Raw genomic sequence first — 27,570 nt, 5'->3', positions numbered from 1 at the left:
AAAAAAAAAAAAAAAAATGTATACACATAAATGTGTTCTTGAACTTCTTTGATTGTAAAATAACTTGCTGCAGTAGTGGTCTTGCATGTTTCCACATTTCTTGTGACACATAGAATTTATGTAAAAACTTATTAATTACCCATAAGATTTTAAGCTTGTAACACAATCGTGATTTGAACACTTAATCCCCATCCCTTTGAATAGTGAATAATTCAAGGATTTTGAATTTGAGAATCTAGAAAGTGAACCAATTTCAATTTCAATTTCAAATTCCCAGAGGGGGTTTCCTGAATTGTGCTGATCCGTCATTATTAAGTAAACAGTTTTGTCACGCATTTGATCCCTTGGTGTTAGGAGTTTTCGATTCCAAAAACGAACAAAATATGCAAATTGAAATTGAAAAACACAGAGTTATCATTTCTGCATATTTCATGGTAACAGTCTAATAGAGATAAGAGTTATCACAACAAAGTAGAAACGCTACAGGCGAGAGAGATATGAGTTAACGGGGAAGTAAGAAACTGGAACTGGTGGAGGAGCTCTAGATTTTGGCTTCTCTTTCACTGCTTTTATCTTTTTGTTCCGACTTTTTCTGGTTTCGTCGATCATCATCTGCTTCCATCAATTCGTTGGAGACACAGGAGGAGGAAGGACCAAAGCAGCTGTTGAGAACCGACACCAATGCCATTACTGATCTATCAGCTATCAACACAGAAGAAGAGCTTTCCTGGTTTGGAGAGAAGACTTGGATCTCCGTTGTGTTCAGAGTTGAGACTAGAGAGACCTTGTAAAGAAACTCAGAGCGTCAGAGCTGGAACTTGAGAGAATCCACCACTACCATACTCCTTATTTATAGAAGGGAAGGCCCACGAGCCCACGAGCCCACTAGCCCAACCAGCCCAGATGGGTGAACAACTTATCGTGCATCCTCTGGTGCTTACACGTGGAATTAACGCTTCGTGTCAATGCCATCGTGGAGTGGACCCCATGGGCAGCTGTTCGTTGTTGTACTTTGGCAGCTTTTTTGAACGCTTCAACGAGGCTACTGTTCTCCGCGGCCCGCCGTTGGACACGATTACGAATATCTCATCCCTGTTTGTTTTGTAACGGTCACTTCAACCGTTTCTATCTTACGTGTCGTCCGTATACAATAGTAGATTTCAAGGTAAACCGCAGTGGCAGTTAGCAACAATGGTAGACTGACCAGAAGAGACATTTAGTTTGGAATCTTTAAGTACACGCAACCCAGATGACCGTACGATCTTATTTCTTGATATTTATCATTTCCTGTTGGAGAATGCAAGAGCAGAACTAAAGAAATTTTTCAAAGCATACGACTCCACTAATATTTACTATTTTCTTTTCTTGACATCCAAACTGAAACAAAGTGTTGCATTACTGGCTGAGATTCCAATGGTTTGGTTGAGATTATTTTTCACTTGAAATAGATATTAGAGCTGTATTTGGGGAGTTTCAGGACATGGGAATATGCCTTTTAAATCACTTCATAAAAGAAGTGCATTCAGAGCTTAATTTAATTACATGAATGGTGAGGCAAATAAGCTTACATCTGATACAATTCTCAATATGATCGACCACATACAAAAAACACTATCCGAGTTGTCAACTTAGCTTTCCTGAGTATAGATAACTACACTAATCTAGCATAATTTGTAGAAGTACCCATAAAGGCATAAATGACTTCAAAGTCAACAGCTTTGCTTTCTTCAGTGCAGCTCAATTTTGCACTTACAGAGAATTCCATCAATGCTGGTGTAGAAACATAACTGCAATTCATTGAAACAAAAAAGGTTAGATTTTTTTTACCCCTTTATACACACTGACACTCAAACTTTGAAACCCCGAACTTCAGATTTTTTTTTTACATATCTATTCCTTTATACAGACACTCAAACTTTGAAACCTTGAATGGCTTGGACAGGAAATCAATGGAATCAGAATTCAGGGAAAATAAAGAATTTAACTCTAAATATCCAGCCAAGCTTCTGACTCCTTGACTGAGAAGCAAATGAAATACTAAGGATTTGCCTTTCCAATATCAAAATGATATTAAGGACACTTTCCTCGCAAGTAATGTTAGAAAAGCTAATCACACACACAGGCACAACTTTAAAACCTGAAATAGGCATTGCTGAGGAAAACAATGGAACAAGCATTCACATAGATGATGCATCTGGAAGAACAATTTCAGTCCCTGCCAAGCCCTTCACTCTTTGAATATGAAGTACAGAAATACTAAGGATTTGCATTTTCAATGTCATTCTTTTACAATAGACACATGCTTGTCACAGACTCACATGTCAGAAAAATTATAATGGTCATTTCAGCAACTCAGGGAGATTGGTGCATTATTCCAATAGCTTCCAGATGGGATTAAATAACAAGGAACAGTCTTGGTAATGTAGTCCAATTGAAGAGGTATTCCCAGTATCGGGTCGAAGTTAATGAGGTAATGCTGCAGTGGTTGTCTATTTTTTGAAGAGCAACAATTAGATGTCAATCAGTGTTTCAAAAATCAGACTCAACAAAACAATTGAACCATTCAGAACATAAAGCCCATAATTTCTAGAGTCACATCAAGCTTATGGACTATCATTTGTCTTAAACCATTGGCTTGTCAATGATGAGTCCAGCCAAACTGTCAAAATGCATGGAAGCCAAAAAGTGAAAGGCTACTGAAACTTAATATTATGCATGCCTTACTGAATTGTTATAACCTTAAAAGGCTTCCACACAACTTTGAATAAACAACAAACTCAGCCTTATCCCAACTTATGAGGTCGGTTCTACACAAATTGAATCCCAAACCTTAAACAAGATAACCACTTTCACACTAATTAACATTTACTAAATATATGTTTAAGTTCTTGCAATGTCATGGTTCAGACTGTTAAAGATAATATATCCCTCCTCAGTCCTAATGAAGGTCTGATTACTCACATATGTACATGAAGGCCTGCAAATAAGTCAAAACAATATGACCTCAAAGTTGAGCTTTTGAAAGTTTCACAGTCGACTTCAAAGTAATGTCACCATAAGGTACTTCTTGCTCTACGTCAATTAGTCCATAACTCTTCAAAACCTACAATTCACAGATAATATAAGCATATATTCCCTAAATATACAATCACAACTCTAATCCGCAGTTTTACAAATAAAAATAACCATAATTATGAGAACAAATACACAGTTTCAAGAGAACATTTAGAACATAATTTTCTGAATGAAATGGATTGAAATTGTCAAAAGCAATTTCACACTGAAGATAGATATGGACAGCAACAAAGAACAGAAGTGCAACAAAAACAATTGGACATAAAGAATTAGATGAGAAATACAACTTTCATTTTGTGCACTAAGTTTGACAAAACTGAGAACAAAGAAGTGGTCACATTATGAGACAAGAACAAGCACCCCAAGCAAAGATCCGACATATAACTCAACTATATAAATAATGACTTCTGTGCAATTGGAGAACAAATGCATCTACAAGGAGTTACATAAAGTCACAATCCCTGGTAAATAAATAAACAAAAAAACCCATGTCTTGCATCTAAAGGCCCTATATGAACTTCACAAACACAAGGCTAAAGGTTTGACTTGTCGGGATTTACCAAATCATCAATCAATTTGTTCAATCGAGTACCCTACCATCTACCTTTCATTAAAATGGAGGTCAGTTCCATGGTTATCCGAGGGGAGGCAGTTTCATCGTTTCTCTTGTTTGAGTAATATAAGTAGTAGAAGAGGGCTAAGGGATTTACACACTCATTCCTTCACATAATTTCTCTTTATTTCTTTCTTTATCTTCCATCAATTATTCTATTGGATTGACCATTCACTTTCAAGTTGGTAATTCTGGAGTTTAATCTGGGGCATCACATGCAGAATGACAACGAAATTAAGCTGCTTATCTTTTCTTTACTAAAATTTTACATCTGTGTCAGTTTGCACTAGGCTTCAGTGAGCACAATGAATTCAGAAGTCGCTTGTGAAGTGTATCAGTGTTCAAAATCGTATGTGAAAAATTCGTCTTACATGTATATCATTTCAATATCAATGCCAATAGCTCCAATCTTTAGATTGGAGCAGTAAAGTATGACAGAATTAACCACTTGGAATGGTCTCAATCTGCTAAAATGTAAATTGGCGGGCATACTAAGGTAGGTTAGAATAATGATTTGTTACAGAACCAAAGACATGATCTAACCTTTAAAGCAAAAGGCTGAAAACTAATCGTTATGTCATTGTTTTTGCACTGATCGCAATCTGTCTAGTTGGGGTTTCTTGTTCTTGAGGGCTGCCAACGAAATAAGCAATGCTACAGCCGAGAGCCAACTGAAAGAATATTGTAATTTAGAGTTCACCAATTTCGGCAAGAAATCACATTTGTTAGGCAGTTAGATAGATCACTTCATGGTATAATATAAGAAGCTCATTGATCAAAGCAGCATCTCTGGGTTTGCAATTTTAAGGATAAAGGAAACTGTATGAAGGTACAATCTGTAATGTTTAAATAAAAAATACAAATTGGTCCCCCCCCCTGGGGCAAAAAAAAAAATTAGTATTAACAGACATGTTGTATGGGGGAAATCATGAAATATTGCAATTGCATCTTTAAATAGAATTTCTCATGAGCCTACCAGTGTTTCGTAGAACATCCGCGCACTTAATTTTCTGGTTTTTCCTTCTAAAATCTTGTTCAAGCTAAGGATTCCTGATGGACCCTTTGAATTTGGAGTTAAAGGTGACTGCCTTCTCAAATATTGAGCCACAGCCCTGCAGGTCATTCAAGTCAGACATGTAAAGGCCATTAGGGATTACAAAATGCCACTCAGATCTTGAAGCCTAAAATGCAAATGCCTACCTGGTCCTTACAGATAGTGTGTCAACTTCTTCATTTTGTCTGTTCCCTGTTAAAAGAAATTGGAATGTCACTAAGAATATCTAACTACCACAAGGGCGGAGATCGCTTAAATACATTTTTCCTTTTAAAGCTTATTCCCATAATCATTTGAATTAAGCTTCCAAAAGCAAATTGGAACAAAACACTATGCAGATCAGGAAATCATTCAACGCCATTGCATATGGGATGGAAAAGTTTTTGGCATACCAGTTAGCTTACTAGCTGGTGTGTCATATGCTTCCAGAAAATTTAGGTCCTACATTGCATGAAAAAAATACCATGAGTCAATAATATGTGGCATTTAGTGCTTGTGGGATCCACCTCCCTCACCCACACAAACAACTCACATCTGCTTCTGCAGAATTTAGCAACTCTGGAATAACTGAAAAACCAGTATCTCTGAGACTGAAATGCTCCTCGAAACGAGTCATTGGTGTTCCCAACTCAGTGCTAGGTGGTTCAGTAAATCCCTCTCGATCAGGTGTAGGCAGTACTTCAGTTCCAGCTGACATTTCTGACATGTGCCCTGGCCCTAAACTGCTGGCATGGATGGGAGTGAATCCATCTCTAATAGATGGTGAAGGCACCAATCCAGGTGAAGTAGGCATCAATTCAGAAATAGAAATGGAACCAACATGGCCTTCCTCAAATCGAAGGTGTTCAATTTCCATCTCATGGTCAGGTATGGGAGCAGGAGACTGTGCACCCCTCAATTCAGCAGGAGCATCCTCTGTGGGAATTAAACCAGCTCTGGAAGAAATGAAATCCTTCTTATAAATGTTTTGTGTTTCCATCTCATGGTCAGGTATGGGAGCAGGAGACTGTGCACCCCTCAATTCAGCAGGAGCATCCTCTGTAGGAATTAAACCAACTCTGGAAGAAATGAAATCCTTCTTATAAATGTTTTGAAGATCTGTACACAACCCTGCAGAAAGATATATGTCCAGATTCTCAGAAAATCAGTTCCGCAGACCAGAATTGGTGTGGTACCAAGACTCAGCCTGCAAAAGTAGAAATCACTCACCAGAAATTGATTGTTCATGGAAGACATGCTCCGTCCTTAACCTGTTGTTGAACCTCCAAACATCCAAATTTGTGCAAGGAAGTTTCTTACGACGGTGTACTAGACGACTAGGGTCTTTGAGGCTCTCCTTCATGAACCTATAAAAACCAAATCAATGACATGAAATTCCATAATCAATGATGAGTATAAGAGTAAACTATGAACTTTACACACCCAGAAAAAAAATAAATAAATAATCAACACTTACTTATTCGGCAACACTACAGACTGATCAAACGACTGTTTTCTCTTCCTTGGTCTCGGTTTTTGTTTCTCAACAGGCGGTGTTGGTTGAATCACTAATCCAGGTGACATATGACCTGCATCTCGAGAAACCAATATCATGGAGAAGCCAAATGGAATTTTTTCTTTAACCCGGTAAAATAAAAAATGAGCATAGATATATTGTTATGAAGCTAAAGGTGAACCCACCCAATGAAAAATGGGTGTTGAAACCCTCAAGAGCCTCTTCTGAAGCAACAGATGCTGGCGGTTCTGGTTGTAACTGAAATGGTTCAGATTGCCCTCCAGAAACTAGTATATCCTCCACAATTGGAGAAAGTTCCCTTTCCCCACTCATGTTCTGGTTGAATTGACTGTTTTGTTCAAAAGCACCATCACTGAGGTCTGGCAACTCTGGAAAGTCTTCCGACCCAAAGTTATGAACAGCATCACGAATAACTTCAATTTCAGGGAGGCCTTGGGAGGTAGGAACTTCAGCATCCCTCTGACTGGATGCTGCTGTTTGATCTCTTGGACCAGGATCTGAAACACCCACAACATTGTCTGCTGGAACTGAATAGGGGACACTACATAAAAAAGATATCATGTTATTCGAGCCTTGTATTTTTATTCCTAGAAATTCAAAAGTGCAATCATATGATATCAAAGAAGCATACTCTTCTTCCATTGGACTAATTTCTGGAATCTCTGCAGGTGGAGATATATCCATTCTAATGTCCTATGAAGAGCAAAAGTACTTGTCAAATGCTGAACAGTACTTGGTATTCCATATATCAGAAACTATAAATATCAATAACATTAATTTTGCTAAAGACTTTGAACCTCATCGATGAAGAAAGCAATATAAGGATTTCCTTCAGCAGGGATCTGATCTGTGGACAAGATAAAACCAAAGATTCACTCATAGATATGTACAATTTTCAAATATATTTTCAGAAAGATTAAAAAAAAGTTCTCAAATGCAAGCATCAATCCAAGACCAAAACCTATGAGTGTAATCTCTTCACGACTCTTAAGATGATTATCTGGTGATCTGAGAATCAAAATACAAACATTCAATCAACAAGTTGGAACAGGAACATAAGATACCCATCGGACAGAAGGACCAGAAAAATCTTACCCATCAAGAGAGAACTCAGCATCCAAATTCCAAGCATCAAGCTCAAATGTTTCTGGCAAAGTAACAGCGTAAAATGGAGCATGAGTTGCATCCTCTGGTAAATTAACATCTCCTGTGCCAAAGACAGTGTTTATTGTCCGCCATATCGTATTGCTGTCACGCCAGAGATACTCCACCTTCTTTGAATATATAACAACGACACCCAGTAGAAGGTGTGCTGACAATCTTAGTGCAATTGGGACTTCCGGGAACATTATACAATCTAAAGGCACCATCAGCATAAAACAATACGAGGAAATTAACTCAAGTAAAAGAAAATCATGTTAAACACTGAATACACATTGATTCAAATAACACATATAGAATCCTCTCGTAATAGACTACCAATAAATATCACAAAGCAATGGGAACAAAGCATCATCTCGATATATACTGGATAAGTGGCACTCATGGAGAGTTCCAATTTGATGTGTCCAACCCGTATGGTTCACTTAGTACGTCAGATACTCATACAGAATCAGAACGACAAAACCTTCTTGGCTCTCCAAGAAACAAACTTTTCTAGATTCTTCAGAAATTTTCAGAATTTCAAGATGTGGTTCTGGCTTTTGATGATGAACAACAAAAAATAGGGATTTACTGAAGAAAATGAAGAATAGTAAGTAATCGTTTTCGAATTAAAAATAAAAAATAAAAAATAAAAAAAAAGGTAAATCATGATCAACTTTTAAACCCGTTTATAAACATTTGAACAGAGTCGAATGAGGGAAATAACGATGAAGACATACCGACAGAGGAAGGGATATCGGTGGCGACGATTTGGGGCTTTCGAATCTGTTGCATATGCGCTGCCATCCAAATCGTCCCTAAAGGACTTTTCTTTGCAAGAAAGCTGTGTGAGTAGAACATCTTCAAGGTCTAGGGCTTTCGACTTTAGATTTCTGGCTTCTCGACTTTCTTCCGTTCTTTGGTTTACGGTGTTTTATCATTACAAGAACATAGACAGTGGGATTATAAGAGGAAAGAGAGAAATGAATAATAGCGCGGGAAGTATGCATTGGCGCCAAGTATCCAATGTGGGGATTTTGAGTTACAAAACTTTCCAATATTTTGAGTCTAATAACGAGAGTGCCATCGGTTGACGGTTCTTGTCCCCTTGGAGTGTGGAAAAATGTTTTGTCAACATGACTGATGGGATGATGAAAATTCCATCCTCTAATTTACGCACCAGAAAAAAAATGTCACCCCTCCATTAGTATGGCTGTATGGGTGTCAAATGCTAGTCCGCAGGCCCGCACGGGTAGGCCTGATAGATCTTGATCGGTAAAAGCCTAACATCATGTTGATTAGTTAGTAAATGATCCAATGCGGTGTTTGGTTGTAGTCTGATGTGTGTTCGATGAAGATTGAACGACCCCCTTATCCAACTATTTATAGCTTATTTAAGCGTAGATAGCTTGATTATAATTCATTTATGGGTAGTTCATAGTATGATTAGCCAATTAGTCCGTTTGAAGCCTTGTTATAACCTAATTACTGTGAGCCTAGTTGCGGACTGATAATTAACTGACTGACCGAAACCATGTCTAAGCCTATGAGGGGACCAATTACCTAGATGGTCAGTCACGATTTTGGATCTTAAGTGGTGGGGTTGATTAGTTTGAAGTAAAATCTTTGTACAAAGGAAAGGGAAGGGTTTTTCTCAAACCATGTTGATGGTCTTTATTGCCTTGCAATGGGCGTCACAGTATAGTCAAAGGTATTTCATACCTCCAACAAATGGGGGGAGTAGTAATTATCCTAGATTTTGTGTCTTTCTTTCACCATTTGTGAAAGCGGAACTTTCGTTGAGAAAGGAAAATAATCATGTAAAATCTATAAACTTTTGAATATTATTTGTCATATCCATCTATGTGTATATATATATATATATATATATATTGTCATAATCGAATGAACTTCTAAATTATCTCTTAGTCGTATCTCAAATTTTAAAGTTTGCTTCTTTTTTTTTTTAAGCTAAATGTCACGGCCTTAGACCTTTCTAAGCAACCGCACCGGCACTTAGTACTCCCACTAGCACTAAGTCAGCCTAACCACACTCCTCAAGGGGCTTGGGAAGAGAATAAGTGAACACAAGAGTGAGTTTGGGAATAATGAACTTGTATTGCACTGAATAACTCTTGAGTACAAGGCTCGATAACTCACTTACTTAGTTGAACACTCTTAGTTGGTCATTGGTGAGTGCCTTTGTCAAATGAGGCAACACCTATTTATAAGCACCCCAAGTTACAATGGATGATTAAAATATTTACAAATGTTCTCCATCCAATGGTTGGGGAGAAACTATAAGCTTCCCACCTCATTAGTGGATAACTCTAAAAATCTCTCACAAAATATCTCTCATAAATATATTCTATAAATATCTATAATAAAATATCTATAGTTATTACACATTTGTAGAAAACTCTAGAACTTTGACATTATTTAGCCCATTGACCTAAGTCCATGGGCTTTGTGGGTCAGGCCCGTGGGCCTATGTTGGGCAGGTCGTGAGATAAAGCTCGACATGTGATTGGCCCAAACTAATAAGTTATCATAAAAAATAAAAAAAAAGCTTTGTGACAACTAAGCCAAATACAGAAAAAATATAGCAACTTCTGACAAAAAATAAAAAATTGAATCTTATTTAATTTATTGCATTGGATAAAAAATAAATTTCGTGATTGATACATTACACCAGGGGGTGTCAATGTTGAATGTGCATTAATTGAATGGGGGTGTTAGCATTTCTCCAATACACTGACATGGTCACATCACTAAAGGTGGGGATTCTTCCTCCCCTATTGATGAAAGAAAAATTTAATCCATTGACATATGACTATATCAAAAATAAATAAATGTTTTTAAATCCTCTAATCAAAACTTGATGCAACTTTTGGTGCATGAGAAAAGTATTCTCATAGAATATACAATTTTGAAGGTACGAAGTCGTGATCAATGTTGAACTTTTGTTACTGATTATATATCTTCTGTTTTTAGATGTAGTACATTAACGTATGGGGAAAGCTTTATTCACTCACAACAGAGGAAACAAAATGTCATAATTATCCTTCTTATTGTATAAAGTTGTCCTTACCCCTATATGAGTCCCATATAACCATGATAAAAAAAAATAGAAATATCGTCAGAATTGGTGAAGAGAAATTGAGTTCTTAACATATTATTGGTATCTAAAATTGACTTGGGTGAAGCATTCAAATTGCGTAGCATATGTGCATAGAAGAAGATGGGCTAGTGTGATATTGTTTGTTTTTTGGGGTTATTTTGTTTTCTTAATAAGGCATGTCCTGCTTGGGTCAGGGATTCGATCTCTTACTTTTATCTAGGTATGTCATAATAAGATATTGGGATTTGCCTATATTTTATTTATTTTTTCCTTTCACAATACATGCATAAAAAAAAAAAATAAAAAAAAAAAAAAAGAGAGAGAGAAGAAGAAGAAGATGGGTCAATGTGACAATATAACAAATATTGGTCATGCCATTTCTTATATGAATAGTCATCTATTATTATTTTTTTTTTCTAGGAAATTGGGAGAAATAATGCTAGCTATCGAATTATGTAGCATACGCTAAATAATGCTAGCTATCGAATTATGTAGCATACGCTAACGCCTCCTTGTGTCTATATCTTCTACAAAAAATAGAGGGCATATATATTATTTTATAAAAAGGAGGGGGATATATGTAAGAGATGCTAGTATATGTTGTGTATTGTCTTAGCATAATCTATAGTAATTAAAGTTAGGAGAGGTGTTTTATGTCCAGGAGCACGCCCTTGTGCCCAGACATAGGGCGTGCAATGACCATCGTGCCCCTCCAAATCAATGCCCAAGTTTGTGGTCTCATTGACCAGGGTGTTAGCCCAGGGGACACACTCCTAGACAAAAAACTGGATAAATGAAAATTTGGGAAAACATTTCCTACAGGAGAGTGTGATTCCTTTGCATATACAAAAACCAATAGAAACACATGAGTAAGCATCCATAGAAATATCAATCAACATTTCATGAGGGGTAGGTCGGTCATTCTTCCCTCCAAAAAAAATATATCTTGACTCATGAACACACTCTCCCGTAGAAGCCATTTTCCTCCAAGTTTGAGGACCCAAAAACAAGCCCATGGATCAATAAGCCCATGCCCCACGGCATTAGACAGCAAATTTAAATGAAGAAATTGTCCTTCAATGTCTGATATTCTGATTGAGTCGTAGGTATTAACATCAAAAAGGCCAAAACAGATCAGTGGTAGGAGATTTTTTTGGTGTGAAGATCGAGTGGTAGTTAGTGGAATAACTGAAGCATTCATTTCGTCTGTACATCTCTCATTTAATCACGATTTTTATCCTCCAATAAGAGTATGACATGTGACAATTTCTCCGTCCCTACCTTTCGTTAGGCTTTTTTCTTGGTAAAAATATATATAGCCACGTGTCACTTATATTGATTCGTGGTCCCATGGCTACTCGCGGAAGGTATTAAACTTGTCCGGCAATGGTGTGTCCTGCACTTCTGCTCGTCTAGATCTACTTTGGTTAATTGGGTCTCACTCTCTGGCGAAAGCCTCACTGACTTTCTGATTCTCGAGGTGATCTTCGACTCCCTGAAGCTTCTCTGCTCCGCATCCATTTGAGAGAAACCAGCTCTTCACAGATTCTCGAACTCTATCCTTTCCAACATTTGGGAGAGGATATTTTCTTTTACGGGATTTACACACCGTATTTCTTTATTCGTTTTGGTTTCTGTAGTGATCTGGGATTCCATAGGATTTCTTCCTTCAAGTTCTTGATTCATTTGAGATAATCATTTGTTTCTAAAGATCTACAGCGCCTGAGATGACGACGAAGCCCCACATTGCGCTGCTCGGTGCCGGAATCTTTGTTCGAACCCAATATATTCCCAGGCTAAGTGAGATAGCTGATATGGTGGTTGTGAAAGCAATTTGGAGCCGTAGTGAGGTACTTAAAAAACTGTCTACTGGAACCATCAGTTAATTCGCAATTTTCGAGATTGGATTGAGTTTATTTATGCTTTCTCTGTTTCTATATTAATCAATGTAGGAATCAGCGAGAGCTGCTGTTGTTCTAGCTCGCAAAATTTTCCCCGACATAGAATGTAAGTGGGGAGATGAAGGACTTGTTGACATCAGTCGGGATAGTTCGATACTTGGAGTAGCAGTTGTTGTTGCTGGACAAACTCAGGTATGGGAAGCAGTATTTTGTTCAAATCACGGAGTTACTCATCTGCACAAATATAGATCCACAAAATTGATTCTCAGACTGTCAGAGTTTATGCAGTTGAGATTGTTGTGCTGTATATCCACTAATTCGATGCTCTGCTGAATTAAAACCAAAACTGTATTTAATTTTCATTGTAGTGTTCTATTGTCCCTTTCTCTTTATAGTCGCTAAACTACATGGAATGATCTTGCAAAAAAGAGTATAGAAAAAGACTCAAAATCCAAAATTGAGTCTGGATATTCAAGAGAGGAAAGGAGCGAAATTCAAGCTGGTAATGTTCTTCGCTGATTGGCAACCACATAAATATAGGGTTATGAATGAGTTAAGAGAACACTGGAGTATTGAATGTACATTTGTTTGGTAATATANAAAAAAAAAATTTGTGACAACTAAGCCAAATACAGAAAAAATATAGCAACTTTGACAAAAAATTGAATCTTATTTAATTTCTTGGATTGGATAAAAAATAAATTTCGTGATTGATACATGCCACCAGGGGGTGTCAATGTTGAATGTGCTGTTAGCATTTCTCCAATACACTGACATGGTCACATCACTAAAGGTGGGGATTCTTCCTCCCCTATCGATGAAAGAAAAATTTAATCCATTGACATATGACTATATCAAAAATAAATAAATGTTTTTAAATCCTCTAATCAAAACTTGATGCAACTTTTGGTGTATGACAAAAGTATTCTCATAGAATATACAAATTTGAAGGTACGAAGTAATGATCAATGTTGAACTTTTGTTACTAATTACATATCATCTGTTTTTATATGTAGTACATTAACCTATGGAGAAAGCTTTATTCACCCACAATAGAGGAAACAAAATGTCATAATTATCCTTCTTATTGTATAAAGTTGTCCTTACCCCTATATGAGTCCCATATAACCATGATAACAAAAAATAGAAATATCGTCACAATTCGTTAAGATAAATTAAGTTCTTAACATATTATTGGTATCTAAAATTGACTTGAGAGAAGCATTCAAATTGCGTAACATATATGCATAGAAGAAGATGGGCTAGTGTGATATTGTTTGTTTTTTGGGGTTATTTTGTTTTCTTAATAGGGCATGTCCTGCTTGGGTTAGGGATTCTCTTCATTTTATCTAGGTATGTCATAATAAGATAGTGGGATTTGCCTATATTTTGTCTTTTTTTGTTTTTTTTTGTTTTTTTTTCCCTTTCGCAATACATGCATATGAAAAAAAAAAATAGAAGAAGAAGAAGATGGGTCAATGTGACAATATAACAAATATTGGTCATGCCATTTCTTATATGAATAGTCATCTATTTTTATTTTTATTTTATAGGAAATTGGGAGAAATAATGCTAACTATCGAATTGTGTAGCATACGCTAACACCTCCTTGTGTCTATATCTTCTACAAAAAATAGAGGGCATATATATTATTTTATAAAAATGAGGGGGATAGATGAAAGAGATGCTAGTATATGTTGTGTATCGTCTTAGCATAATCCATAGTAATTAAAGTTAGGAGATGTGTTTTATGTCCAGGAGCACACCCTTGTGCCCATACACAGGGCGTGCGATGACCATCCTGCCCCTCCAAATCAATGCCCAAGTGTGTGGTCTCATTGGCTAGGGTGCTAGCCTAGGGGACACACTCCCAGGCAAAAAATTGGATTCATGAAAATTCGGGAAAACATTTCCTATGGGAGAGTGTGATTCCTATGCATATAAAAAAACCAATAGAAACACATGAGTAAGGATCCATAGAAATATCAATCAATATTTCATGAGGGGTAGGTCGGTCACTTCCCTCCAAAAAAAAATATATCTTGACTCATGAACACACTCCCCCGTAGAAGCCATTTTCCTTCAAGTTTGATGACCCAAAAACAAGCCCATGGATCAATAAGCCCATGCCCCACGGCATTAGACAGCAGATTTAAATGACGAAATTGTCCTTCAATGTCTGATATTCTGATTGAGTCGTAGGTATTAACATCAAAAAGGCCAAAACAGATCAGTGGTAGGAGATTTTTTTGGTGTGAAGATCGAGTGGTAGTTAGTGGAACTGAAGCATTCATTTGGTCTGTACATCTCTCGTTTAATCACGATTTTTATGCTCCAATAAGAGTATGACATGTGACAATTTTTCCGTCCCTACCTTTCGTTAGGCTTTTTTCTTGGTAAAAAAATTGATAAAAATCGTATGAAATTCTCATATTGTGCAATTCTGTATAATGCCCCCTTAGGTGGTCGACAAGTGTACAACTTTAAGTAAACGGCCAGGATTAATTGTTGGTTGAATCTTCACCAAAACCTGGTTAGAGGCCAATTGAACCGGCCGTGTGAAGATTCAAACCAAACCGGTTCAAACGAGACGAGGCTTCTCATCGGCCATGGCTTGTAGCTTCTTCTCTTCTCTAACGATTTAGGTTTAAGTTTTTCGTTCTTTTTTCGGTTTTGATTCTCTGTGTGAGTTCCATTAATTGTTGAGTTCGTTTGCTTCCATCGGCGAAGATGGGGTGGTATCAGTTTGGAGGAAATTAAGAACGAGAATGTTGATCTGGTAAATTATTCATCCTTCGTAGTGTAATAATTTAATTTATAAATTGGTTTTCTTTTTGTTGTTTTTTGGCGATCTGAAACATCGGATGAGATTTTTAGGAGTTGGTTTCAGTTTTCTAGTGTTTGATTATGTTTAGTTGCAGTATAAAGGAGGGAACTGAGGTATCTCTGCTGTATGTTCTGATCGGCTGCTGCATCTTCTTCTCCGGCGGTTCTAGATTTAAGCTTCTCTCTATCTCTCTCTCAGTGTCTGATGGTTACATTCTAATTGTTTTGGCTCCAAACGATGAAGCTATGTCGAAGCCACGAACGGACCAATTGACATGGAGCAGATCTTATATTACCATCTCGTCCCGGAGAGTATATAGTGCGGTGAGAAGGTTCCCCACAAGGTTGTAGCCGAAGAAGTTGATGGGTTTGTGAAATTTGGAGATGATCGACTCATCTGTTCGATCCCGATATCTACACCGAAGGCCGAATTTCAGTTCAGGATATTGATGGTGTTTTGTTCCCCACTGAAGAAAAGACGAGATCTGAAACGAAATTTGTTCAACACAGTACTCTTACCCCCACTAAAGCTAACGTTAAGCCCATAAGAGGTGCGTCAGAAACATTCTTTTTTCTTTATTTTTCTTCATTGCTTTTCCAGACATTGGAATTCTAGTTCTTGTTTCACTTGTTTGTTATATCTGCCGAATTCCGGTGGTGTTTAGTTCAGTGAGGTCGTCGTTTCCAATGAGTGTTTATGTGGACCACATCCTCTTTGTTTGGATTTATTAATTTGGCACTCACTCTCCTGGTCCCGTGAGTATATTGGAGTTTGAAGGAAAGGAACTCAAGGGAAGGGAAAGTCGAGAGTGGAGTCGAGCGAGGAACAGAGAGAAAGTGGAGTCGAGCGACGAACAGAGAGAGAGTTGAGAGAGCAGGGAGAGGAGAGAGAGGAGAGAGAGCAGGTCCAAGCTTTCTGTGACAAAGAGGGTCAGGGCTTTTAGTAACAAAGAGGGAGAGTCGAGATCGAGAGAGAGAGAGAGAGCCGAAAGAGGAGAGGGAAACTCTTTCAACTTTTATTTCAAAATGATGAACCAAATCGGTTTGTTCTCCAATGGTTTGATTCACGTTAGTTTCTCACTGGTTTAAAGTTGTGTCAATGGTATTTAAATCTGGACCGTTCATTTGGAATTGTACATGTGTCGACCACCTAAGGGGGCATTGTAAAGAATTGCACAAGATGAGAATTTCAGACGATTTTATATAGCCAGTGTCACTTGTATTGATTCGTGGTCCCGTGGCTACTCGCGGCAGGTATTAAACTTGTCCGGCATATGTTGTGTCCTGCACTCCTGCTCGTCTAGATCTACTTTGGTTAATTGGGTCTCACTCTCTGGCGAAAGCCTCACTGACTTTCTGATTCTCGAGGTGATCTTCGACTCCCTGAAGCTTCTCCGCTCCGCATCCATTTGAGAGAAACCAGGTCTTCACAGATTCTCGAACTCTATCCTTTCCAACATTTGGGAGAGGATATTTTCTTTTACGGGATTTTCACACCGTATTTCTTTCTTCGTTTTGGTTTCTGTAGTGATCTGGGATTCCATAGAATTTCTTCCTTCAAGTTCTTGATCCATTTGAGATAATCATTTGTTTCTAAAGATCTACAGCGCCTGAGATGACGACGAAGCCCCACATTGCGCTGCTCGGTGCCGGAATCTTTGTTCGAACCCAATATATTCCCAGGCTAAGTGAGATAGCTGATGTGGTGGTTGTGAAAGCAATTTGGAGCCGTAGTGAGGTACTTAAAAACTTTCTACTGGAACCATCAGTTAATTCGCAATTTTCGAGATTGGATTGAATTTATTTATGCTTTCTCTGTTTCTATATTAATCAATGTAGGAATCAGCGAGAGCTGCTGTTGTTCTAGCTCGCAAAATTTTCCCCGACATAGAATGTAAGTGGGGAGATGACGGACTTGTTGACATCAGTCGGGATAGTTCGATACTTGGAGTAGCAGTTGTTGTTGCTGGACAAACTCAGGTATGGGAAGCAGTATTTTGTTCAAATCACGGAGTTACTCATCTGCACAAATATAGATCCACAAAATCGATTCTCAGACTGTCAGAGTTTATGCAGTTGAGATTGTTGTGCTGTATATCCACTAATTCGATGTTCTGCTGAATTAAAACCAAAACTGTATTTAGTTTTCATTGTAGTGTTCTATTGTCCCTTTCTCTTTATAGTCGCTAAACTATATGGAATGATCTTGCAAAAAAGAGTATAGAAAGAGACTCAAAATCCAAAATTGAGTCTGGATATTCAAGAGAGGAAAGGAGCGAAATTCAAGCTGGTAATGCTCTTCGCTGATTGGCAACCACATAAATATAGGGTTATGAATGAGTTAAGAGAACACTGGAGTATTGAATGTACATTTGTTTGGTAATATTATACGGGGACAAGCAATATGAAGGAGAAGTGTGCGCCACTGAAATAATAAAGTGCATAAATTTATTAATTCAACCTCTTTGGTTCATCTTATGATTCTTGCGGATTAACCGTAAAGGGAAAAAGGGGGAGGTGGTGGACCTTGTGTAAGTTCCACTTTTGCAAGGTCATGTGAGGGGGTGGAGTGGAGTTGGTCCTAGCCTTGCCACATTTTTTGTTGAAATTGGCTGCCATCATACTTGAACCCACATTTTTACACTGGCAGGTCATTCTTTATCATATAGCATTTTAGTTTAGCAAGAAAATAGTAATTGGTAATGTCCATATTGTCAGAAGAACAAGACAGTGCAAAGATAAAGTTAAGATGATAAGTTTTATTAGAACAAGAGGTGGGTTGAAGATTCTCCAAAGCTATAAAGTCTCACTGATCCCTCCCCTTTCACTATTTTATTGCCTTTCATACTGTTGATGTTGAGTGGAAACATTTATGATTAGTAGGATGCATCCAATTGCCAAAAATCCACATTTCAACACCTGCTTACACAGCTTGACTCATGGTTGGACACGGCCCGGGGCTTATTTCACCAACCATTTCACAGGAAGAAGACCTGTTTTGCAGCGGTAATGAGTAATGACTCAAAATTATTCATATTTGCATTGACCCCTATAGCACAGGTGAAAATTGTCATAAAATAGTTCAAACTCTGCTTTCATGATCTTGAAAGAAGTCTGTCAAATCTGTAAACTCCATCTTTATCTGTGGACTCATTACTGCTAAGGAAATATGTCCCTCTACCGGTTCTTTTTGTTCACTACCGCTTCACCTAAAAGCTCAAACTATTAGGTAAGGGCGATGCAAATGTATACATCAACACTCACCCGCATGTGCAGGCCATCTTAGTTCTTGCACGTGACAGATACTCGTGCCGACACTTGACACTATGGGAAAAGAAGTGGGGAAAAACTCCCTTTGGCACTTCCTAGGAGTGAACACTCAACCCCCCTACTCTGATACCATGTTTGCTACCGTTTCACCTAAGGAGATGTAAATGTGTACATCAACACTTATTTTGTTAAAACTTGTAGATTATAGATCATGAAATCTGACTCAGTTCCAATGTTACGAATCAATGCATCTGTTTGAGAACGGACAAGACTAACAGAACACCTATTTGTGCAGGTGGACATATCATTGAGAATGCTAAAGGCTGGGAAGCATGTCCTCCAAGGTGATTTGAAAATTTTAACATGATTCAAGGGAAAGAGGAGGTTATGGATCTTCCTTGTGTCATCTCGTGACACTTCATTATAAAGAAGGAAAAACATGCACAATAACTGGATATAGTTCTAACTACTTATCATGTCATCTTCATAATATTCTAACTAAAAAATCATTGCACTTATATGTTTTTACTCTGTAGAAGTTCTAAAAGTTGCCTTTTCCCCCTTATTTGTATTGGCCTTCAACACTGCCTGATCATCGTGGTGGAACTGAAGAGAAACCAGCTGCATCCTGTAAGTATCATCCAATTCTTTTTGTTCAACTATTGCTTTTATGGTACTTTTTCTCTTATCCATGAAAGTTAACAACAAGAATATCTGGTTACAGCTCTTGCTTTTTTGACTGAATCTTTATGTATTTTTTCTTTACTTACAGTGAGGCTGCGTTTGTTTTGCTGCAAACATTTCCTGGAAATTATTTTTGTAAAATTTATTTTATATCTTATTGCCATTTGGCCTTCCCCATCATACGGCTGTATTTGTTCCCTCACTCAATCATTTTAGATGTGCTTCTTGGGGATAAACCTTCGTTATTTTGGGAAAACAATATCCCAAATTTTGAAATGGATGTTGTTTTCCAACTTTTTGCATTGCATTTCAGTAAAATATTTTCCATCTTTGTACTTTTTTGTATTGTTTTTTTAAACAAATATATTGTAAAATATTTTATGGCAAAACAAATGCAGCCCGAGGAAAAAAATACTCAATTTTTTTAAAATGCAAAACGTACGGGACAAAAAAATTTTGAGTTGTTGAATCTTTTGCTCTCTATATTTTTCCTTTTTCGGATTCAATAAATTCTGTTTATCCATACAAGAAAGAAATATTATTTGCTTATTCCTTTAGTAAGCAAATTTCTTTGGTTGCCCAGCTATTAATGAGGCAGAGGCTGCAATCTCCGGTTACAATTCCCTTTTTACCAATTCCCCTCATCGACCAATTTGGGCTGTTGCAGAAAACTATCGGTTTGAACCAGCTTTCGTGGAGGTATTTATTTTAAGCTTGTATTGTATTGTTCTCCTTGTTTTATTTTATACATTATTTCAGCTTTTTTCCCTTTTTTAAACACAAATTATTGAGCTTTTTTACAGGGTAAGAAACTTATAAATGACGTTGGTGAAATGATGAGCGTCCAACTCATTGTTGAAGGATCAATGAACAGTTCAAATCCTTACTTCTCAAGCTCTTGGAGGCGCAACTTCATAGTAAGTGAGGTGTATGGCTGACAAAACTCATTTCAGGCATAAGAAGTGATTAGCTTATATCATCATTGTTGTATATGTCATTCAAGTTGAAAACTAATTGCAGTCAAGTATTGTGTAGCCATTCTTACCTCATCTTTTGTATGGTGTGATTGATTTTATCATCTGGTAAGACATTGTATGAACAATGCTGCTTCTTTCTTTCATAACAAATATTTCATTGGACTTATATGTTGCATAAGTCAACAGATTTCTTTATATCCCAAATTTTATTTAATCATCTGATATTTATCTTAGAATCCATCTTTCAGTATTTTCATGTACTTTATGGACATGCTCACATAAAGTCTTTCTATCAATGGCATCCATAAATTATCATGTCCACTTATTATATGAAGATGTGCTTTCTTGTCTCTGAGTTTTCTGCTTGTCGAGTTTAGTATGACATTATCATTGTATCATGATATTCAAGGAGGACGGCACTGGTGACATTTTATCTTAACTAAACCCAAAACATCTGCTTATAAAAATTTAATTGCTGAGCATGATTTCATCCTAGTAATTCCATTTTTCATTTCATTTGGACACCTCAATTGAGGTATACTGGAATTGAATCATGAGAGAGTGACCGTTTTTGTTTTTATGCTATTTAGTCTCTTTGAACATAGGGAACATCCTGCACTAGGTAATACATATTCTATATCCGGTTGTTATCTGTAGAAACATGATGGTTTTGCCATGTATTCTCCATTTTGTGGTTATTTTGACTTATGAAGATATACGGCCTACTTCCATATTGGATTTTACAATTATTTGTGTACATTATGGAAGTGGATCTGGTTCATACCAAAAAGTATATTGTTTTTCAGGGAGGCTTCATTGTAGATATGGGAGTACACTTCATAGCAGGATTGAGGATGGTAAGCTCCTTGTTAATTTCATATATCAGACGATTAATCTTGGGAAAATTAATCATTGTCTTTTTTAGTCTGGAAACCCCATCCTAGTGCAATTAGAGAATAAATTTTAATTGTTTCCATCTATAATTTAATCCTCTGCCCTTCTTTTCTAGTTCTTTTGATGGGTAAGGGCTGTAAAGCATGATGAATCCTGTGACCTCATGATTTTAGTGGCGCGTAATATACTTGTATGTTGAATAGTACTATTACCTAATCAGTGTCATAAACAATCATGTCGTACCCACTTTATCTATCATTTGATTAAATACTAAGCATGAGTCCCATTATATTGAACAGGTTGTTGGGTGTGAAGTAGCCTCGGTGTCTGCTATTACATCTCATGTGGATATGACTTTGCCTCCACCAGATAATATATGCTCCCTTTTGTAAGTTTCTAAAGCATGGTGTGAATTAGCCTAGGATACTCTTGTGCCTTTCTGTGTGTGCCTTGTTAGTAATTAAATAATAGAGATAGCTGTCCATTTTCTTCTCGCCAAAATTTTTCTTTCTTTCATTCTCTTCCTTCTTTTTGGTTCATATCAATGGCCCTTGTCAATGGCACTGTTGCCTAGAAGCCATAGATGACTTTGGCAACAGAACCCAATCTGTGATGTTGGCTCAAGGGTAATGGTCAGTAGCACCAACCTCTGATAGTATATTGGCATTTTAGTTGAGGATGCTTTCAGTTACATCCTCGCAAACCCTCCTTCAATGCCCACTCACTCAAAAAGAGGGTGGGATGGGAAAGAAAACTGGCTTTTAGGCTTTCACTAATTATAGATTTGATCTCTAAGGACGCATTTGGTTGTGTAAATCTACAGAAAGTATTTCTTTAGATTCACAATTTTTTGTTTTTTTAAGTGTTTGGTTCGAATAGAATGTCGTTCATATGGGAGGGACATAGTTCTTAAGAATCACAAAATTGTAAAGGATGACGCTCAGGGCTGAGTTTACCTCAGCACTTAAGCTCATATATGGCATACATTTTTGGACAATGGTATAAAATGGGTACTCCATATTTGAGTGAAAAATCAAGGGCTATTTCTCAAAACCAGAGGTCACTCCATTACCTTCATATCTTCGAACGTTCCAGCCGAAGAAGGAAGCCGTCCACCGCCGACCTACCTGGTCACTCTCCCACCGTCGAAGGTATTCATTTCTCTCTCTTTCTCTCGCTCACTCTCCATTTCTGTCAATCTTACTGAATATTTTCTGCAAAACCTTGGATTTGTTGAAAGATCTGGGAGGCTATTGTTCAGTGGAGATCAAATGGGAATTTCTTTCCTATTTTACGAAATTAGGTCAAAAAATTGGTAGTTGCGGATTAAATGGGGATTTCTCTGTTATTGAGCATGTCCAAATGTTCTTGGTGGGATTCCAATGTTGCTGGGGTGTACCGAATGTTGCCCCATTTGTTTGAGACTGTGCAGGAGCGGACCAGGATGTCACCGCCGGCTTGGATGGTCATACTTGCTAGTAGATTTCAATCATTTATATACTTGGATTACATTTCTTGATGGTGCAAAGAATTGGAAATGTAGGATAGGGTAGGATATTGTTTTGGGATAACAGTACTGTCATAGTTTTGGAAGAATGTTATTAACTGATTACTGATGCACATGAGGGTTTGAATATTAGGGAATTGATATTACCATATTGAAGCATGCTTCTGGTTTGATATTCTTCAACTTATGGGGAAAATTCTAATTGTCTCTTGAATTCATTTTTTGTTTCCAGCTATCCCGGTCTCTGTACCTGGATTTGGGATTTTGGTGCAATGTTTTGAAGATTAAATGGGGACATAGTTCATTCCTCTTTATAATTTTTTCTAGCGATAGGGAAGAAATATTGCACTGGTAGGTAAGGGGGTGAAATGGGTAGTGAAGATGAATCACACACAGAATGAGGATAACCAAACAGTTTTTCAGGAAAAATCATTACACAGAATCGGGGTAACCAAACAGTTTTTCAGGAAAAATCATTATATAAAATCAGGGTAACCAAACAGTTTTCCAGGAAGAAACATGTAACAAACTCATGGTAACCAAACGATTTTTCAATTACGAAGATTGTTCAAGAGAATGTCTCTCAAAAGATTGACATCCGTGTTCGATACGTGCACCATTAGATTTACACAACCAAACGCGCCGTGAGGCATCCCACCAAGCCAAGTGGAGTTCAGCTTATATTGAACACTACTACTACAACAACAACAAACTCAGTCTTATCCCAACTTAATGGGGTCGGCTACATGGATCCAAACAAAACCAAATAGACAAAGTCCAAAAAGAAACAGGGGGGAGGAAGAGGTGGAAAGATGAGAGATGTGAAAAGAAAGATGAGAGTAGGATGACGAGAATGAGAGGGAAGAGGCACAGCCTAGCAAGACAGGAAGATCTCAACTATATGGGGTCGGCTACATGGATCTTTGCCCTCCAATAGGCTCTATCCGATGTCATACTTGGGACAAGACCGAGAATATGCATAATATTTCTTACCACTTCACCTATGGTCATTTTGGGCCTGCCCCTATCTCTTTTGGCTCTGTTAATCTTAATTTGATCACTCTTCCTTACTAGGACATCCTTAGGCCTCCTTTGAACATGGACATACCACCTCAAACAACTTTTGTGAAGTTTGTCGTAGATAGTCGTTTGAGGTTGTATTTCCTATATTGAACACTGGGAAATATAAATGCACATTCATGACAACAGGCTAGCTCTATGAAAAAAGAGAAATTGTTTTGCTACTTATATTCAAGTCTTTTATGACATTTTTCACATGATTATACCCAACTTCTAGAAACTGCAACAAATTTGGAAGGCTACACAAGGGGATGTAGGAGGAAGGCCATGAAACCTCACATAGCTTTTAGCTTTTTTAAATCACAGGTGTCACGTAAGCCTTCTTTTTCTTACCATATGTCTCTTCGTACTCTGATCTCTCTATTACTTTCTCCTGGTGATGTTGTGGTACCCATATTATGCTTTTTTCAGTTTGGGGTGAAGGGACTCCATCTAAATTTCTAGCATCAAATTGATGACTATCCGATTAGGACAAAACCTTTTTGGAATCCAACAATTGACATTCCTAGGCATTGCTGTTGTCAATGAAGTCAGCCAACAGCATTACCGGAGGGGGATTTGTTGAGATGGAGAAGGAACAATGAGAAAACAGAGATTTATCAGCAGTATTTCAGGATTGGATTGGCCAATTCGGATCAGAGGCTGATCCACATCAGCCAATCCGGATTCTGTCCAATCCGAATCGGCTGATCCCTCTATGGATAATATCATTAGGGCTTATTGGGATTGATTCTTAACGATCCCGACTGATTCCGATCTGATGAAAGATCAGAATCGGCTAGGACCAATCCGGATCCCAATTCCGGGTTTTTAATCCTTTTTTTTCAGGGGAAAAAAATACAAGAAAAAAATACAAGACAATGGAGGAGAAAATAAAATTACAAAATACTCATGTGTTCATTTTAATGATAAACTTAATTATATGTTTATATTCTTAACAAAAATGGGAAAAATATTGTTCTTCTTGAAGTGAAAATTTAAGTTGGTTACCTGTCTGCCTGTGTAGTCAATTGGAGAATGGTTGTGCTGGAGTGTTTGTAATGGCGGTATCGTCAAGATCACCCAAAGTATGTACTAAAATGATAGTTTCTCTTAAATTTTTTTGTTTTTCTTTCCAATTTATCATATTGGGAGAGAGAATGCTACCTGGTCATGCGGCCCCTGAACCAGTGCAAGAACCAACGGGAGTGTGAACTGAAGCATCCAACAAAGGGCGGTAGGGTGATCATTTAGCCGCTCATGAGTCTTGGCACAGGAGCGCACGACCGGGTAGCATTCTTTTCTCCTTTCGTGTTTTACCCACTTATGCAACACTAAATATTTGTTCTTCTAGATATTCTGGCGAATCGTTGGCTCTAAGGGTACACTACAAATTGACCGTGGTAGCAAAGATGGGAAACACGGTTACTCGGTAAAGTACAAAGAAACCATCTCCTGTTCTGGTAGTGATAATTTCATCGAGAAATTCTTAAACTTCCATGTTGTTACTTTACACGCTACATTGTCATTTTTAGTAATCAGCTAACTGAAACAGTAACCTTGTACTCATCTCTTGTGATACCATCACAGGTTTCACTGTATACAGCAGATGGACATTGCCAAAATTCCTTTCACACATTTTCTGGGGTGACAGAAGAGTTAAAGGCTTTCATACACGACATTTCGCAGGCTCCCCTTAAGGTAGTATATAACATGCTAACCCTTACTGAATGTTTGTAGCGATTGTTAATGTCAAACGTGCGCCAGAGAGAGTGAGAGCTATAATTATTTTCAATGTTCATTACTGGTTTTGCTATAATCTTAGAACTTCTCAATTGACATACATTTTGACATAATATTTAGCAAAAAATCTTGTTGCCAGAAGACAAATCCCCACCCCCCAAAAAAAAAAAAAGAAAGAAAGAAAAAATATATCCATTTATTATTTAAAGCATAAGTTCTAGTTTACTTTCCACCCAAAAGAATTAAAACTCTTGTTCTATTGCTTATATCAAGGATCTCACTGATATCCTATTTCACTGCTACATCACAGGAAGGAGGCAACTATGAAGCTGAACCTCGTAGTTCTTTTGTTGAAGGTGCTCAAGATGTTGCCGTTTTAGAGGCAATGCTTGAATCCGGTATGAAGCAGGGAGCACAGGTGAATGTGAAGAAATTCTAGGCTTCTAGCTGACTGCAGGCCAGATGCTACTTTAAGCAACACATAAAACATTAAGACAGGGTTGACCAAATTCAAATTACAGAGAGCTATTGGATATTCATTCCTTTTAGGTTGAGGCATAATCCAAGATAGTTGCCAACCCCAAGAAACAGGATGCAGGACCAGTCTGGTAAAGCAGAAGCTACAAGTATCTGGTTTTACAATGTACTGACCTGATGCTGGACACCCTTCAAAAGGTGAGTGGTATAGCATGAAGGTATCCATAAGATGGGAATTTAGATTATTCAGAGTTGATGTGTTAAGAATTAAGATGGACCATCATCTCCGTTGTTAGACTAATATTGTCAGTTTGGAGACAATTGTTTATCACTTGCCTGTTGCATCTTGTCTTTTGTTTCCTGTGTTATAATAAGAAAGAGAAAATGGTCTCATCCTGGTTAACAGCCTTGATATGTCTGTAAGATCATTTGGCGATCAAGCATTGCAAGTCTGTACACCATTGCACCCCAAAGAAAAGGAAAGGAAAGGAAAGAAAAATGTAGGTAAATAATTTCCGTTTGTTTCCATGTAAAATTTACAGAAAGGGAAAATCTTAAACTACTTCGAAAAATCAGAATCAGAAAGAAAGAATTAACTAGAAAATTTTCCATCTACATAGCTTTTACTAAGAAACCATTGGAGCCTATAAATTAGCACCGTAATGTGTGTAAAGTTTTTGAAATGAGACCCTTCCATTATACATACAACAAGTGGTTACCAAATGAATATATTATCATCAAGTGATACTTGACAAGTTCTAGACAAATATCCTCTAGGCTCTACCTCTTCCCCATTAGGGATTTAAATCACATTTCCGGTATTTGCCAAACAAAAAAAGTTACATTTATCGGCCGTGAGCGGTATTAGACCATTTGCCTTCAGTTTTGGATAAAAAAAAAAATCGAGCATTAGACCATTTTATCCTCCATTGATACCCAACCATATTTGCATTGTATCTGTATCAATCTTTGATGATATTGATACGTTATCGATACTTAATACTATGTTCCCTATTTTGGGGGAATGAAATGGAAAGGGGAAACAATCCTATAGCCATCCCTACTCGTGACGAACATAAACTCTACTTTAATTAGAGCTGATTACACTATGACAGGAAAACACAGATGAAGCGTACATACGAGGGTTGCTCTTGGGAGTGAAGTAGGCAATGGATGATGGTTGGGAGAGGAGATATATGAACTAACTCAACCAAGCTACCAGCTTATTCGAGTAACTACATAACTACTTTTTGGTCTTTTCATAATATTCCTATCCTTTCGGACATTAAATCTTTTTCGGCTAAACTCATATACCAGCTCAAACCACCAGATGATGATGTAATTAACTTTCTAAAACAACTCGGTTCTATGATTCTGAAAAAGAGAATTTCAATCCCATCCCCTATAGACTACAGTGATGTACAAGCTCTTTTGTGATTTTATGCATTTTCTCTTACTGAAAAAAATATAAATAAAAAAATGGGTAGTTGAAAATTTTGTATGCAATTCATGTTCTATCTGTTTCGGGAATTTGTATTTGGAAAGTTGGTTTTTGAAAACTATCTAAATCTATTCGGAAGCTAATCGAATAGATATGTAGATATTTCAATCTCAAATAAGATATTATTTGATGTGTTTAGGTTCAAATATAAAAATATAATTAATAATATTTTATAATACTAAAATGCTCAAATCAATTCAGATATACTA

General features: G+C 37.3%; 2 protein-coding genes across 9 annotated transcripts; one reads left to right on the top strand and one right to left on the bottom strand.

Moving 5' to 3' along the window:
• Positions 1-396: 396 nt before the first annotated feature.
• On the bottom strand, positions 397-8,361 carry LOC122065677 (sister chromatid cohesion 1 protein 3-like). 3 transcript variants are annotated; one of them, XM_042629506.1, is made up of 14 exons: positions 8,142-8,359; positions 7,354-7,615; positions 7,220-7,266; positions 7,056-7,105; positions 6,890-6,951; positions 6,423-6,799; positions 6,199-6,310; positions 5,952-6,088; positions 5,275-5,852; positions 5,135-5,183; positions 4,889-4,934; positions 4,665-4,800; positions 2,962-3,103; positions 397-1,787 (listed from the first exon to the last, which is right to left on the bottom strand). In XM_042629506.1, exons 1-13 carry the CDS (start codon positions 8,260-8,262, stop codon positions 3,005-3,007), a joined length of 2,076 nt encoding a protein of 691 aa, XP_042485440.1. In that variant the 5' UTR covers positions 8,263-8,359; the 3' UTR covers positions 397-1,787; positions 2,962-3,004. The 3 variants fall into 3 exon arrangements, with proteins under 3 accessions (XP_042485440.1, XP_042485442.1, XP_042485441.1); XM_042629508.1 differs by lacking the exon at positions 2,962-3,103 and having other exon boundaries at positions 8,142-8,361; XM_042629507.1 differs by lacking the exons at positions 397-1,787; positions 2,962-3,103 and adding an exon at positions 3,125-4,359 and having other exon boundaries at positions 8,142-8,361.
• A 3,518-nt stretch (positions 8,362-11,879) lies between these two features.
• On the top strand, positions 11,880-26,263 carry LOC122065681 (glucose--fructose oxidoreductase). 6 transcript variants are annotated; one of them, XM_042629523.1, is made up of 13 exons: positions 11,880-12,002; positions 12,234-12,372; positions 12,475-12,615; positions 18,815-18,863; positions 19,132-19,149; positions 19,787-19,902; positions 20,007-20,120; positions 20,987-21,037; positions 21,374-21,462; positions 24,668-24,728; positions 24,995-25,072; positions 25,231-25,341; positions 25,694-26,263. In XM_042629523.1, exons 2-13 carry the CDS (start codon positions 12,250-12,252, stop codon positions 25,820-25,822), a joined length of 1,080 nt encoding a protein of 359 aa, XP_042485457.1. In that variant the 5' UTR covers positions 11,880-12,002; positions 12,234-12,249; the 3' UTR covers positions 25,823-26,263. The 6 variants fall into 6 exon arrangements, with proteins under 6 accessions (XP_042485457.1, XP_042485456.1, XP_042485454.1 ...); XM_042629520.1 differs by lacking the exons at positions 11,880-12,002; positions 12,234-12,372; positions 12,475-12,615 and adding exons at positions 16,478-16,672; positions 16,857-16,987; positions 17,089-17,229; XM_042629518.1 differs by lacking the exons at positions 11,880-12,002; positions 12,234-12,372; positions 12,475-12,615 and adding exons at positions 16,478-16,672; positions 16,849-16,987; positions 17,089-17,229.
• The last annotated feature ends 1,307 nt before the right edge of the window (positions 26,264-27,570 follow it).

This window comes from Macadamia integrifolia, unplaced genomic scaffold (genome assembly GCF_013358625.1).
Source record: "Macadamia integrifolia cultivar HAES 741 unplaced genomic scaffold, SCU_Mint_v3 scaffold2090, whole genome shotgun sequence".
Classification (NCBI taxonomy): domain Eukaryota; kingdom Viridiplantae; phylum Streptophyta; class Magnoliopsida; order Proteales; family Proteaceae; genus Macadamia; species Macadamia integrifolia.
This window is presented reverse-complemented; position numbering and strand designations above follow the sequence as displayed.